At 44.9% G+C, this 12,850-nt stretch overlaps 1 protein-coding gene across 2 annotated transcripts; it reads right to left on the minus strand.

Annotated features, from left to right (window-relative positions):
- LOC139749542 (uncharacterized) lies at positions 1-12,594 on the minus strand. 2 transcript variants are annotated; one of them, XM_071663529.1, is made up of 7 exons: positions 12,032-12,594; positions 10,831-11,024; positions 8,613-8,810; positions 8,371-8,467; positions 5,880-5,986; positions 5,013-5,146; positions 1-4,324 (listed from the first exon to the last, which is right to left on the minus strand). In XM_071663529.1, the coding sequence occupies exons 2-7, from the start codon at positions 10,961-10,963 to the stop codon at positions 4,127-4,129; spliced, it is 867 nt and encodes a 288-aa protein (XP_071519630.1). In that variant the 5' UTR covers positions 10,964-11,024; positions 12,032-12,594; the 3' UTR covers positions 1-4,126. The 2 variants fall into 2 exon arrangements, with proteins under 2 accessions (XP_071519630.1, XP_071519629.1); XM_071663528.1 differs by lacking the exon at positions 12,032-12,594 and having other exon boundaries at positions 10,831-11,479.
- Positions 12,595-12,850: the final 256 nt, after the last annotated feature.

Below are 12,850 nucleotides of genomic sequence, written 5' to 3' on the forward strand. Positions count from 1 at the left end.
CTAGGACATTATGATAGATATACACACGTGCAATACACCATAATAAGGTACATAGTAGTTCCACGAGGATAACCTACTAAGGTACACAGTAGCTTCCACTAGGATAACTTACTAAAGTTTTGCAAACTTATTTCCAGTAAGGTTCTTATATTGTAGCAAGATGAAGCAGTCAAAAATAGAGAGGAAATGTTGATGTAAAAAGTAATGAGACATAAAGATATATAATAAAATCAAGTCATAATACCAAAGTCCTTTCCCTACAACTGGCAACTGTAAGGGGAGTCGTACACATTGTTTCTGATTCATGATAGGCTGGTTCGGATTGTTGGGGCTTCAGCATTTACGTAACGAAAGCGCACATCTTTTCTCAAATACTTGACATTTTCCAACCTGATTACAAAACGTTCACATGTACATCTAATACAGATCCGCGATTTCCTAAAACAAAATACAGAACGTGAAGTATAATACCTTGTTTGAAGTGTAACAAAGTAGCATTATAATCTTTTTTTACTGCTGTTTTATCGCTTGTGATGAACGCTTTTCTCATTATTAAAAAGCTACTCTGCTTTTAAGTTCAGAAACTGTGGTAACTTTAGACTTATCATATTGTTTCACAAGTCAAAGACTGACGCAGCAACTTTGCCATGAGTTTACGTGACCAAGTGAAGCCAGGGTTACTCAACTCGCGTCTATATGGGGTTCTCAGTTATTAAGTCTAAATTAGTTATCACTTAATATCATTTGTTGTAAGCTTTAGCTTTTTTCTTTATTAGAACAGAAATACTTGTCAATAACGACTCATACAGCCGATCGTGCCAACAGGCAAACAGCTAGTTTGATGGTTTCCACACTGGCCTCACCCAAACAAGACCAGGTCCACTGTCACTCCATCCTTGGCCACGGACCGGGTCACTCCGTCTATAAACCTCCGTGGAGGTCAAACCGTAAGACGAACGCAGTGTAATGTGGTTGGTGTGCGCGTGTGATATATTTCTAAATTGTGAAAATACGGTCAAATTCCTACAGATCATTGGAAACAAGTGATTCCTATGAAAATGCGTTTAGTAACTGTATACACGGTAATTACCTAGATAATTTGTGAAGGTGACTGATTTCCGGAAGGTCGCTTCACTCCTGACTGATGGCTGTACGTCGGGCGGCGGAAGGTAAGTAACAGAATTACTTAACAACTTGTTTCATCTAGGTTTAGGTAGTGACAAAATACCCCATCTGCCGGTCTGTTCTCTTGAGCTCGGTCCCAGTTTCCTAAAAGTTTTAATTAACGCAAAATTATTTGGGTTTAGAAGGTAATATTCAATTGTCCCATTCTATCAAAACTATTGTCTATAAATGATGCGACGGCATGGAATTTTTGCTGCCGTAATGAAGCATTCATTAACATCAAAGGTAAGATATTATTTTGATTCATGAATATCTTTGTTGATTATGGCAAGAAAGGTAACATTATGGCCTGGTTCTCTTATAGTACCCTCCATTTTTGTACATAAAGTTTCAGATAAGTAAATTCCTAACCATATTCTTAAAGAACATTTAATTCATGAAAGTAGTTTACCACTGATCCAAATGATCATTGCCACGCCCACTGTTTTATGAATTCTTATATTGCTGCTCAAGTAATACTGTTACGCTCTTGTTAAATTGCCATAATAAACGAAACAATGACAAATGAGGAACACAGGATGGTATGGAAACGCGGGTTAGTTGACATACCTTAACGGTCTTCCTCAGGATATACTGTTTCCAGCATTTGGCGGGACTGTGTTCCCCAGCAAGTGTGGGAGGACGCCATGACGTATCGCCCTGTGATTGGATCGCTTGTCTTGCTGCCTCCACTTGTTCACAGCTGTCCCCGCTGCCTGGCGTGTTCAGCAGATGACCCCAGACCTTGTATTAACGTTATCTTTGGTAGCGATGTAAACCCCTTCTGATGTCTTTGTTTTTGCTTAGGACATAGTGCAATATTTTCGCCTCGTCCCATTTCGACAGGTGTCCGTGTTGGTCCACATTGCACCACAAGAGTATTAGATATCCTGTCGTTTCTGAAGTCAGCCTTATCTGATAGATCCCCTTCCCCCCCCTTTTTTTTTATTTCCTTTCCTTTTTCATGATATTCGCGTTCACAACCTGTGGTGGTTGTGAACGCGTCCGACCGGTTGACCAACACTTGCCGGGTAATATATATGGTCCCGCCGAGTCGAAACGTTGAAATATAATGTCTTGGCTCTAACCCGCCTCTTTCCATACCATCTTGTTTTCCATATTTATGCATGCATAATAATGTTCACTATGTATCGGTAATTATTTTGAACTTGAGTACGTAACTTATCTAAATTATTTTATGAAAATTAATTTCAAGACAAGGGTTAATATTTCTTTTTTTTTTTATACTTTTCCGACACCTGCATACTGAGTTGTTGTTTTTATCTTTTTTTATTAGCCTCGATGTTGACTCTCGTATCACCAGGTGACCAAACGAAGTATTTTTTTTTCTCAATCTTGATTTTTGACACCCTGATCGCAAAATGTCCAAAAGGAAATGGTTTACTTTAAGAAAACTGAAATTACGGGAGTGGAATGCAACTAAGATGCCAACTGACCAAATGCTAGGTAGAATTATTCACTTATTTCAAAGAAAAAACAATCGGCACATCGAAATACTTCACATGATATTGTCGAACTAATTTGGGTTAATTTGCATTTAATTTGATTAGTTATGGCCACTTAATCAAAAGCTTGAGGTCTAAACTTCTTAAGGTATTGTCAGTAACAAAGATAAATTTCAAGGCATCTTGCAGGACCATCTGCAGCATTTTACCTCGTACTTGTTAGAATAGATAATTTACAGTGATAATTACGATGATTTGAATATAAGCGGATGATAGCCTGCATCTGGTCAATATTATTTTCATGTTACACTTTGGCGTTGGAAGAGCAAAATCATTTCGTTCAGTTCATTATTAAAGGGATGTCCCGCCCTTAACTGAGAGAATTGGGTAAAAACGTAATCTAATCTAGACTTGTGAAGTTGGGAGAGGGGAAGATTCCTATACTGTTAGAAAAAATATTAGTTTTGGTAGGAATAGGGAAAGCACTTTATCCCATCACACTAACAACAAAAAAGTGCAAACTATAAAACTATCTGGCATTTAGGTATCGATAATGATTCATCAAGAATTTGTTTTTAAAGGTGAAAGAAGGTGCTAATAACCTGAAAATGTAAAAATCAATAGTGACAGATTTAAGCTAAATAAGGGGGGAAAATGCTAGCCGCTAATTACAAATTTCTTCCAAAGCATGTTCATAGATTTTCACCTATTACTTATCAAAAGCAAAATTCACAATGAACGACACAACTACAGTAGAGCTATAATCAACAAATCACTGTGGCTTTCAAAATGACTACGTAACATTATTGTTGGTAATTTATCAGTTTAGCTCCGCATTGCTTTTAGCCTTGAATATTGACTTGTAATCGATTAGTTTAGGACATAAGTGTTCTAGCTTTGGGATCTCAGTTGAATCATTATGGATTCATTGTTTGGGATAAAGATAAAGAATTAAGAGCAAGTTTTTCATTAGCATTACTGTATTTCATTTTTCGATTGTAAATAACCTGGTAGTGGCGAAGGCTGTGAAGAAGCGATAATGCACGGATATATGATGAATACGTAATTTAACGTAATTTAAGTAAGTGAAGAAAACGACCTAACTTCCTTTCTGGAGCATTGAAAATGAAATGTGCAGTCTAGTATCGGCTAATTTTGTTCAGCTAAACTGATAAATCACTTATGTCTTAGGTCAGAATACGTTGGTAGCTGGTGTCGAACTAAAATCATTCATTTTTTGGGGGAAAAAAAAGTACTTCTCTTTAAACCATATGGAAGTTTTTTTTTTTTTTTCCCAAGGTAGATGTAATTATAGTGTCTATTTACCAGAATATTGCTACAATACCGACCGTAATATTACAAAGTTTCATTGTCCTAATTTTCAATGTTGGATCTCCAAACTCTCCAACACAGGGGTGATCTCGTAAGTATTTAACACTTCATCGAGACTTTGCACCATCGTTTCTTGTTGGGTATTCATTAGAGACATTGAGCCATTAGCAGTGGGTCCAGCTAGGATGTGCTTGTGGTCGACACTCCTTCGGGCACGGGGTGCGTAAGACCACACGTCGCTCTCTGGTCTTGAAGGATCCCCAGCCACAGTAGAGCCCATCCTTACGTTGTACCGGGAAGGGTCGTGCCCCCTTGTGGTCTTCATAGCGGCAGTTGTAACTGTCATGTTGTAGCACGTCCTTCTGTAGAGACAGGTCGGCGTCATAGCTAATATTGGTCGAATGCTTCTGCCTCAGTCGTCACCCACCGCCAATATACTTTCTCCCTAACAAGAGCCATCATTAGCATCCTCACCAAGAACCATCTCCAACACTGGGTCTTATTTGTCACATCAACAGCCATTTGCAACACAGGTCACACTTTTCACACAATAACCAACTTCAACGCCGGTCCTATAACTTATCCCTCGCCTACAGCCATCACCAACACTGATCCTGTACTTTCTCCCTCACGAACAGCCAGCACCAACACTAGTCTTATACCTTTCCCTCACCAACACTGGTCTTGTACTTTTCCCTCACCAACACTGATTTTATACTTCCTCACGAACAACAATCACCAACACGGGTCCTATACTTCTTCACCACCACCCATCACCAACACTGGACATACTCTTCTCCCTCACTGATAGCCACCTTTATCACCAATCAAACACCACAGCCTTCATCAACACACCTCCCGAACTTTGATAACTAGACGAATTGATCCCGAGAGCGAACAATATCCCCAATTAAGGAACCAGTTAGTTTCCTTAGGGACTTCGCTTAATCTTCAGATTGGGTCGTTTGCCTCAGTCTCTTTCCTTATCTACTTCAGTAGTGAGTTATTCAGCGATGGCAACAAGCTATACGTTAACAAGAGGTCGCTTACCTTGATGACAGGCCAGAGGAGGTTGGCCAGGAGGTGTTGGTCGAAATGACGCGTCAGGTTCAGCGGCTGGTCGAACATATCCTCCCGGATCTTCCTCAGTCGCTGTGGCCATCTGTTGTGGCCACCCCACAGCCCTGTGGACAGAGGACAGCCAGAACTCTCTTACTCTTCAGGCCCGAGAACTAATATCAATGAGTTTTTCATAACGAGGGACACGTATAGAGAAGCACGGTGGTAGCCATAAGGAAAACGAAGCTGCTTGTTTTCATTTTCCTCGTGGCTACCAGCATGTTTCCAGAGGTGTGGCGGTCAGCGCCGCTCTCCCTGCACTTCAAGAACTTGTGTTCGTGTCCCAGGCACCAACAGCAGTAGGCTCACAGCCAACTCAGGTGCTTTCTCCTACTCCCACAGTGGTAATCTGTTAACGTAACCATCATCCTTGTGACTACTGTCATCAACCATAGATCAGTCCCTTCTCAACTGTTACAGGTCTACTAGAATCGTTTACCAGTGAGGCTGAACTATTCGTCCTGTGTCGCCACCTAACTCGCACTAATCCATCTGAAGTTTCCCACTTTCTTAATGGATACATATTTTCAGTATGCAGTGATATCATACCTCACAATAACGTATGAAAATATGCGTATTGTCCATGTAACTTGCACTTGGACATTGTTTTGAAAGTATTAGTACAAAGGGTTACGAGGATATTATCACGGCGAGTCGTTTTAGCTCACACTAGTATGTCTTGGTCTCACACTGTGCCATGGGAATGGGTTGGGGATGGGAGGTCAGGAAGTGTGAGTGGTGTGGGGCTGACCCCCCGCCAGTACGATGGTGCGGGTCGTCTGGTAGAGCGAGCCTGACCTGCTAGCATGATGGCCTTGTGTTGGGGGAAGTCCCTCATCACATGGAAGCCTCGACCAGACGCCAGCCACTCGTGCACCGCTGCCACCTCTCGGTCCAGGATCCAGCTGGTGGGCACCAGGGGGCAAATGTTAGACGTGGCTACTCTGCAGATGGTAGCTCTAGAGATGACAGGGTCAGATGTTAGTGATACGAGAGAAAGTTAGGAATGCTGCAGATGTTAGGAATGCTGCAGATGTTAGGAATGCCGCAGGTGGCCTTGTAAGAGTTAGGAATGTTGCAGGTGGCCATGTAAGATAGGGATGCTGCAGGTGGCCATGTAAAAGTTAGGAATGGTGCAGATGGCAATGTAAGTGGGAAATGCTACAGAAGGCAATGTAATAATGCTGGAGGTGGCCATGTAAGAGTTAAGAATGCTGGAGGTGGCCATGTAAGAGTTAGGGATGCTGGAGGTGGCCATGTAAGAGTTAGGGATGCTGCAGGTGGTAGTTGAGTTAGGAATGCTCCAGATGGCAATGTAAGAATTTGGAATGCTGCAGGTAGCAATGTAAGAGTTAGGAATGCTGCAGGTAGCAATGTAAGAGTTAGGAATGCTGCAGGTGGCAGTGTAAGAGTTAGGAATGATACAAATGGCAGTATGAGTTCGGAATGCTGCAGATGGCAATGTAAGAGTTAATAATGCTGTAGGTGACAATGTAAGAGTTAGGAATGCTGCAGGTGGCAATGTAAGAGTTAATGTTGCTGTAGGTGATAATGTTGCTGTAGGTGACAATGTAAGAGTTAGGAGTGCTGCAGGTGGCAGTGTAAGAGTTAGGAATGCTGGAGGTGGCCCTGTGAGAGTTAGGGATGCTGGAGGTGGCAATGTAAGAGTTAGGGATGCTGGAGGTGGCAAAGTAAGAGTTAGGAATGCTGCATGTGGCCCTGTAAAAGTTAGTAAAGCTGGAGGTGGCAATGTAAGAGTTAGGAATGCTATAGATGGCAATGTAAGAATTAGGAATGCTGCAGGTGCAATGTAAGTTAGGAATGCTACAGATGGCAATGTAATAATGCTGCAGGTGGCAATGTAAGAGTTAGGAATGCTACAGATGGCAATGTAATAATGCTGCAGGTGGCAATGTAAGAGTTAGGAATGCTGCAGGTGGCAATGTAAGAGTTAGGAATGCTACAGATGGCAATGTAATAATGCTGCAGGTGGCAATGTAAGAGTTAGGAATGCTGCAGGTGGCAATGTGAGAGTTAGGAATGCTACTGGTAGCCATGTTAAAGTTGGCAATATCACAGATGACAATGTTGTTAATGCTTAAAGTACACATGGCAGTGATACAATAGGTTAGTACTAGAAATGACAGTAGATCAAACGGGCTTCTAGCGGCTGCTCTGACCACTAATACCACGAACCCCCGTGGCCTTCTCACACCTTCCTTTGGGCTCACACCAAGCCTCCCTCTCACCCTGCACGAGGAGGGAGCGATAATACCATTCACTGGTCGGTCCAGAAATCAGATCTTGCACACCAATAACGAAGAAAACGTCGAAGTCCGCTGGGAAGATGATTTAGGTATGATTGGCGGCAATCCTACGTACATAGGTGTGGTGTCTGTGTGTGTGTGTGTGTGTGTGTGTAGGGGGATGCATCATGCACAGGACAGATCCCGTCTGATCTGCTTAACCTGGGAGGGTGATGTCTGGATTTGTCGACAGGTAGGACGAGGTCTGGCTCGCAGTGGGCGGGCCCATCACATTACCCTTCCTTGTCAACGCTCTGTAGCGTCCTCCCCAACCCTCCCCTTCCGGTCCTGAGGCAGAGAGAGAGAGAGAGAGAGAGAGAGAGAGAGAGAGAGAGAGAGAGAGAGAGAGAGACCAAGGAACTAACAGGGAACAGCAGCAGATGCGAGACTACGATGTACGATTGCAGACTATCCGATGACGCAATGTATCTCGACCCTCTTGAGAACGACGGTACGACTCTTGAACGTGAACGTACGACCCTGGGTTATGATGGCCTAGACTTGGCCAAGAGCTGTACCGTCATGCTCAAGGTTGACGTCAGATATGGAGCTTCTGAAAGACACGATATGCTTATATGAACAAAAAAAAAAAAGATACGCCACAGTTAGACGTAGCGGTGTAACTGCTACAGGACACCTTAGAATAAGACACGACAGAAGTAATGAATCTGGTTATAGAAACACCATAGAAAACAACGCACGGCATGAGACTTCAGACGTGCCAACGTTTCGCATCTTGCAAATGCCTAACATAAGACGTGTGACGGGTCTTGGAAGCTACAAACACCGTGACTTGGTCGCTCCTCCTGTTGCATCAGGAAGACTGTGTACCGAGCCATGAAGCTCTTCCCTTAACCCAGAATTACACTCTGCTTTCATTTCCTCTAGGAATGACTGGGGGGGAGGTCATCTTTCACACTCCATCTGAAGGAAGGTCGGTGTAGCATTTCCCTTAGTGAGGGAGCGTTGGGTGCGTTTGTTACCTGTCGGAGTCCCTGACGAGGAAGACGTCCACAGTTGGGTCGCCCATCACAGCGAACCTCCAGACACGACCCACGACATTCTGCTCCACCAGGTTACCTGAGGAAGGCGCGGGAACAGGTCGGGTCAGGTCTTGTGATCTCAGGTCGTGATGGAGAAAAAATTATGGGAAGGGGGTAGTCACCGCATCAACGGGTCAACGTTGACCATATAGCCAAGAGGTCACGAATCCTTACATACTCACCAAGACCTGGGAGGCGGGTGACGTCGCAGAGGTCCACGTGGGGGTAATCGCAGTAGATGCGGCACAGAAACTCTGAGGACACGGCGTCGTGAGTGGAGACGTTGTGGTAGATCCTCATGATCCAACCCGGGTACATCTGCTTGACGACCCTCGCCCGCCCGTACAGCTGCAGCAGGTATTTCTTGTAGTGCTGGTCATCTGGAAGAACCCCCAGTCGTCGTTAGTGACTGACTACCTACCCCTGAGGTCAGATACCTCTGGCTCATGTTTGCTTCCCGGGAGGCAAGGAGGTCACTCCTGTATCTGGCGAGGTCTGCCATGGAGGGATTTGTTGACTTAATCTGTATATCTTAGTATGTATGAACGAGGCAGAGAGAGCATTCATGTGATCGTATGGGCGAAGGGTGTATAGGTAGGGGCTTGGATGGAGGGCAGCACAGAGCGTACAAGAGGGTGACAGGTGAGCCTAGGGACACAGACGAACCAACGGAGAAACAGCGTTAATAACGGTGGTTATAAGTGCCTGTATGGAACACGACACAAAATACAGATTCAGACGTTGATGGTGATACAGGGAAAGGTCGAGATACATCACGTGATAAACATACATACGATATACAGAATGGGGCGGAGGGGGGTTGAACGAACGTAACAAAGTCATCAAATAAAACTGATCACAAAGAACAGATCTGCTTCACAAGATGAGGACTGACTGATGGTGATAAGACAATTTTTAAAGATAATACTCTCAAAGAAAAAAATATACCAGACACAGACACCATGGTATAACACCAAGATAAGAAAACTGATCTAAAGGGTGGGTCAGGTGGGTATTATCAGAACACCATGTAATGATGGCAGTATACCTTAAGATATATTAGCATTTAGGGTATATCAGAACCTAGGATATATCAGAACTAGTACTGTATGAATTTGTTTGTACTGTGTTCAAGTGAAGAACTGCAAACGATAACTTTAATAATCATGGGTTAACCTTTTATATGTTAACATACGACGTGAGCCTTTGATAACGTCTTTGTTCAATATACATCTATGTCATGTGTCAGGATCGACATATCTCCTCGTCCTGACGCACGGTCGGTCATGCAGTCCAATAGTTGAACCGGGACAAACTATGGTCAACATAGTTGGCTGACACAGAGGTCGAGGTAAAGCTTGACCTCTGCCGGAGTCAGGCTTAGACTGCAACGTCCTGACGTGTACCGTAATGTGTACTGACCCTCCCTGGATATCTGCGTTCCCTCTTGGAACCCCTGAGGACCTACCAGCTGCTCCTTCCTGTGTGATACCGTCTGCTGGAAGTTCATGTGACTTCTATACAATGGCAACATCTGGACAGAACCTAGCGAGCTGAGCCTGTGTCCTGTACGGTCATCGTCACGTACAGTGTTCTTGTGTTTAGCTTCGACGGCTGGCAGGTCAATGCTACAATCACGGCGGAAAGCTTCGTGATGTCCCTAACTTCTCTGAGCTGGGGAGGCTTCAGGCGTGCCAGAGTTCCTCTGTCTGTGGCTCCTCTGGTGTGGATAACACGTTCTCGTGTGGGCAGTCATCTCAGAACCAGAGACCCGGCGTCCTACGTTCGCTGGGAGTCATCATCATTCAGCTGGACTCTCTCCGATCGTCTACCTGCCTTCACTTGCTCCTGATGGCGGGAGCTGCGACACTGGAGGTGTGCTACCCACCCGCTGCAGTGCTCTGCCTACCGTGGACACGAGTCCTTGAACTGTGGACCATCCTTCCTCCTCCTCCTGCCGACACCACCTGTGGTAGTTCCTGGAGCTGCTGGCCACAGTGTTCCACAACACCTAGTCGCATCTTCCCACTCTCCACCAAACTCCCCACATGTTTCCACTCCATCAGATTCCGGTCAGTCCTCAGTGCGGTGTGAGGAAGGATCGTCTCTTTCCTACACCTCTCGAGGTGAGGTGGTGAAGGGTTGTGGTCCATACGAACTGAGGTGAGTGTCCAGGAAGTCAAGTGGCCTGGGCACACACTTGTAGTACCTCTTGACCCTGTAGGTCACATCTGCTTCTCACCAGTGCCCTTGACCCCTGACCCTGTGACGAGATCTTCCCTCTGGTGTCGGTGATTACAGGAGGTCGACCTCTAACTATCATTGCCAATAATGTTTACCCCTAGAGTGTTAAGTTACTATCTCGCCCCTCATGACCTGTACACACTTCGTAGGTCGTACCAGGATCGGCGGTCACATGACCCGGGTTGTAGTAGGAGTAGGAGATGACCCGCTGGTGTCCACCTCGCTGTGTGGAGTAGTGGGAACAGGTGGAGTGGCTGCTGTAGTTGGCGACGAACCACCCGGGGTACATCCACCACCTGGCCCGGCCGTCGGTCCTCGCCTGCTCCAGCCAACTGACGTTGAACCCGAACCTGTACATGGGAGACTCTGAAGTACGTGGGAGACTCTGATGTACATGGGAGATCTAGGCTGGACATGGGAGATTCGAGTGTACATGGAAGACCTAGGTGTACACGAGACACCTAGGTGTACACGGGAGGGAGGAAGAAACCTGGGTATACAAGGGAAGACTGAATGTACACTGCGAGACTCAAACGAAAACGGGAGATGTTTACGCGAAATAAAGGGGTTGTGGTTATGTCCCTAGCCAATAGACCTTATATATCCAAGCGTTAACCTTCCCCTCCTCTCAAAACTTTCATTTCCATCTAATTATTACAGTATGAAAACTCCCACCAAGAGGCTCCGCTCACACGAAACACCAAATTACTGTTTTAACGGTTCCACGCACACGATGCGCCACAATCCTACATATTATAGGTTCCACTCGTACATAACGCTAAAATCCTGCTTGTATATTCTTCCATTCGCACGCAACACCATGCCTCTGTTACACGCCTAGGTTAGCTTGCTTACGGTCAATCAGCTTTCAGGCAAACAGTTACTACGAATAATGAGGGATGAATAAAGGCTACCAGTGTGGTTAATAAAGACATTGAGATACTCACGGACCATTCTTTAATGAGCTGGGAGGTCAGTCGGTAAGTACATGCAGTGGGTCATTAAGAAATATATTTAACTCACCCGTCGTCTCTTCAAACGTATTCAACCCCCCCTCCCCCCCCGCAAGGTTTTAATCAAAGCTAGAACATATTTAGCTTCAAAATTACTTCCGAGGTCAAACACATTTAGCCTTTCTAGCTTTTGGGGTCGAGCATATCTCGCCTCTCTTAAGGCCAGACATGATTATTTAGCCTCGCCAACTCCTGAAGCCAAACATATTGTGCGTCGTTGCGTTCTCGAGAGAGGCGCGTTCAAACTCGCTACGTTAGGACGCGAAACTGATATATCTTGCGCGATCTTTACGAGGCAAAGATTATTTTTTCCCCTTTGGTGTATTACGAGTCAGAGGACCTACCTGATGCAGGGGCAGCCAGGGATGACATAGCCCTGTGTAGGTGAATCAGACAGCTGCTTCTGTCTGCTGATGACGCTGTTGCTGTGGTCGCTTTTTGCTACCTCACTGGCCAGCTTCGCACCGACACCTGTCTAGACAGAGTTTTAAATTCTTCGAAGGATCAGATATCGCTGGTTGTGGTTGTACGTTGGTTGTAAGTGATTCTGATTACATTTGGGTGTCGTGGTTCCGGCTGTTGTATGGTGGCGTGGTTGCGCCTGTGGCTGTAACCTGAGGTTGTGTGTGGTTCCTGGTTGTAAACTTTTTGATGGCCTTGTGTAGTTGTGAAGTTTTAGTGTGGGGTCTATTTCCGTGAGAACTGAATCCTAGGATTTTCAAATCTCTGACCAAATCGGTGGAGAAGATCATTATCTCTTGTGCTACCTTGTGATCAGTCGTGCCCAGTGAATAGGTAAATATGTAGGTAGGAAAGTTGATTAAGATAGTTGATAGGTAGGTTGGCAGGTAGATAGGTATGAATATAGGCAAGTAGGCATGAAGGCAGTTCTAAGTAGGCAGTTCTAAGAGAAATAATTATGGGTAGTAGGTAAATGGACAGGTCAGTGGGGAAGTAGGTAATTATGTAAATGAAGCGGCATAACCAAGAAAAGACTGAGATACACTGACGAGATGCACTTGTGCTGTTAATGGATTGAACCAGAGCATTTGAAGCATCCGCGGTAAACCATAGAAAGGTCTGTAGGACCTGGATGTGGATAGGGAGCTGTGGTTTCGGTGCATTACACACGACAGCTGGAGAATGGATGTGAGCGGAAATTG

Source organism: Panulirus ornatus, chromosome 7 (assembly GCF_036320965.1).
Source record: "Panulirus ornatus isolate Po-2019 chromosome 7, ASM3632096v1, whole genome shotgun sequence".
In the NCBI taxonomy this organism is placed as follows: domain Eukaryota; kingdom Metazoa; phylum Arthropoda; class Malacostraca; order Decapoda; family Palinuridae; genus Panulirus; species Panulirus ornatus.

What these genes read in the sequence shown, in the direction of transcription:
- LOC139749542 (XM_071663528.1), bottom strand. Translation starts at nt 11,032, where the DNA reads ATGTACAGGTTCGGGTTCAACGTCAGTTGGCTGGAGCAGGCGAGGACC. An exon ending in CACCCGCCTCCCAGGTCTTG is followed by an intron (nt 8,468 to 8,612) that starts GTGAGTATGTAA and finishes CGCCTTCCTCAG; the next exon opens with GTAACCTGGTGGAGCAGAAT. An exon ending in CAAGGCCATCATGCTAGCAG is followed by an intron (nt 5,147 to 5,879) that starts GTCAGGCTCGCT and finishes CTCTGTCCACAG; the next exon opens with GGCTGTGGGGTGGCCACAAC.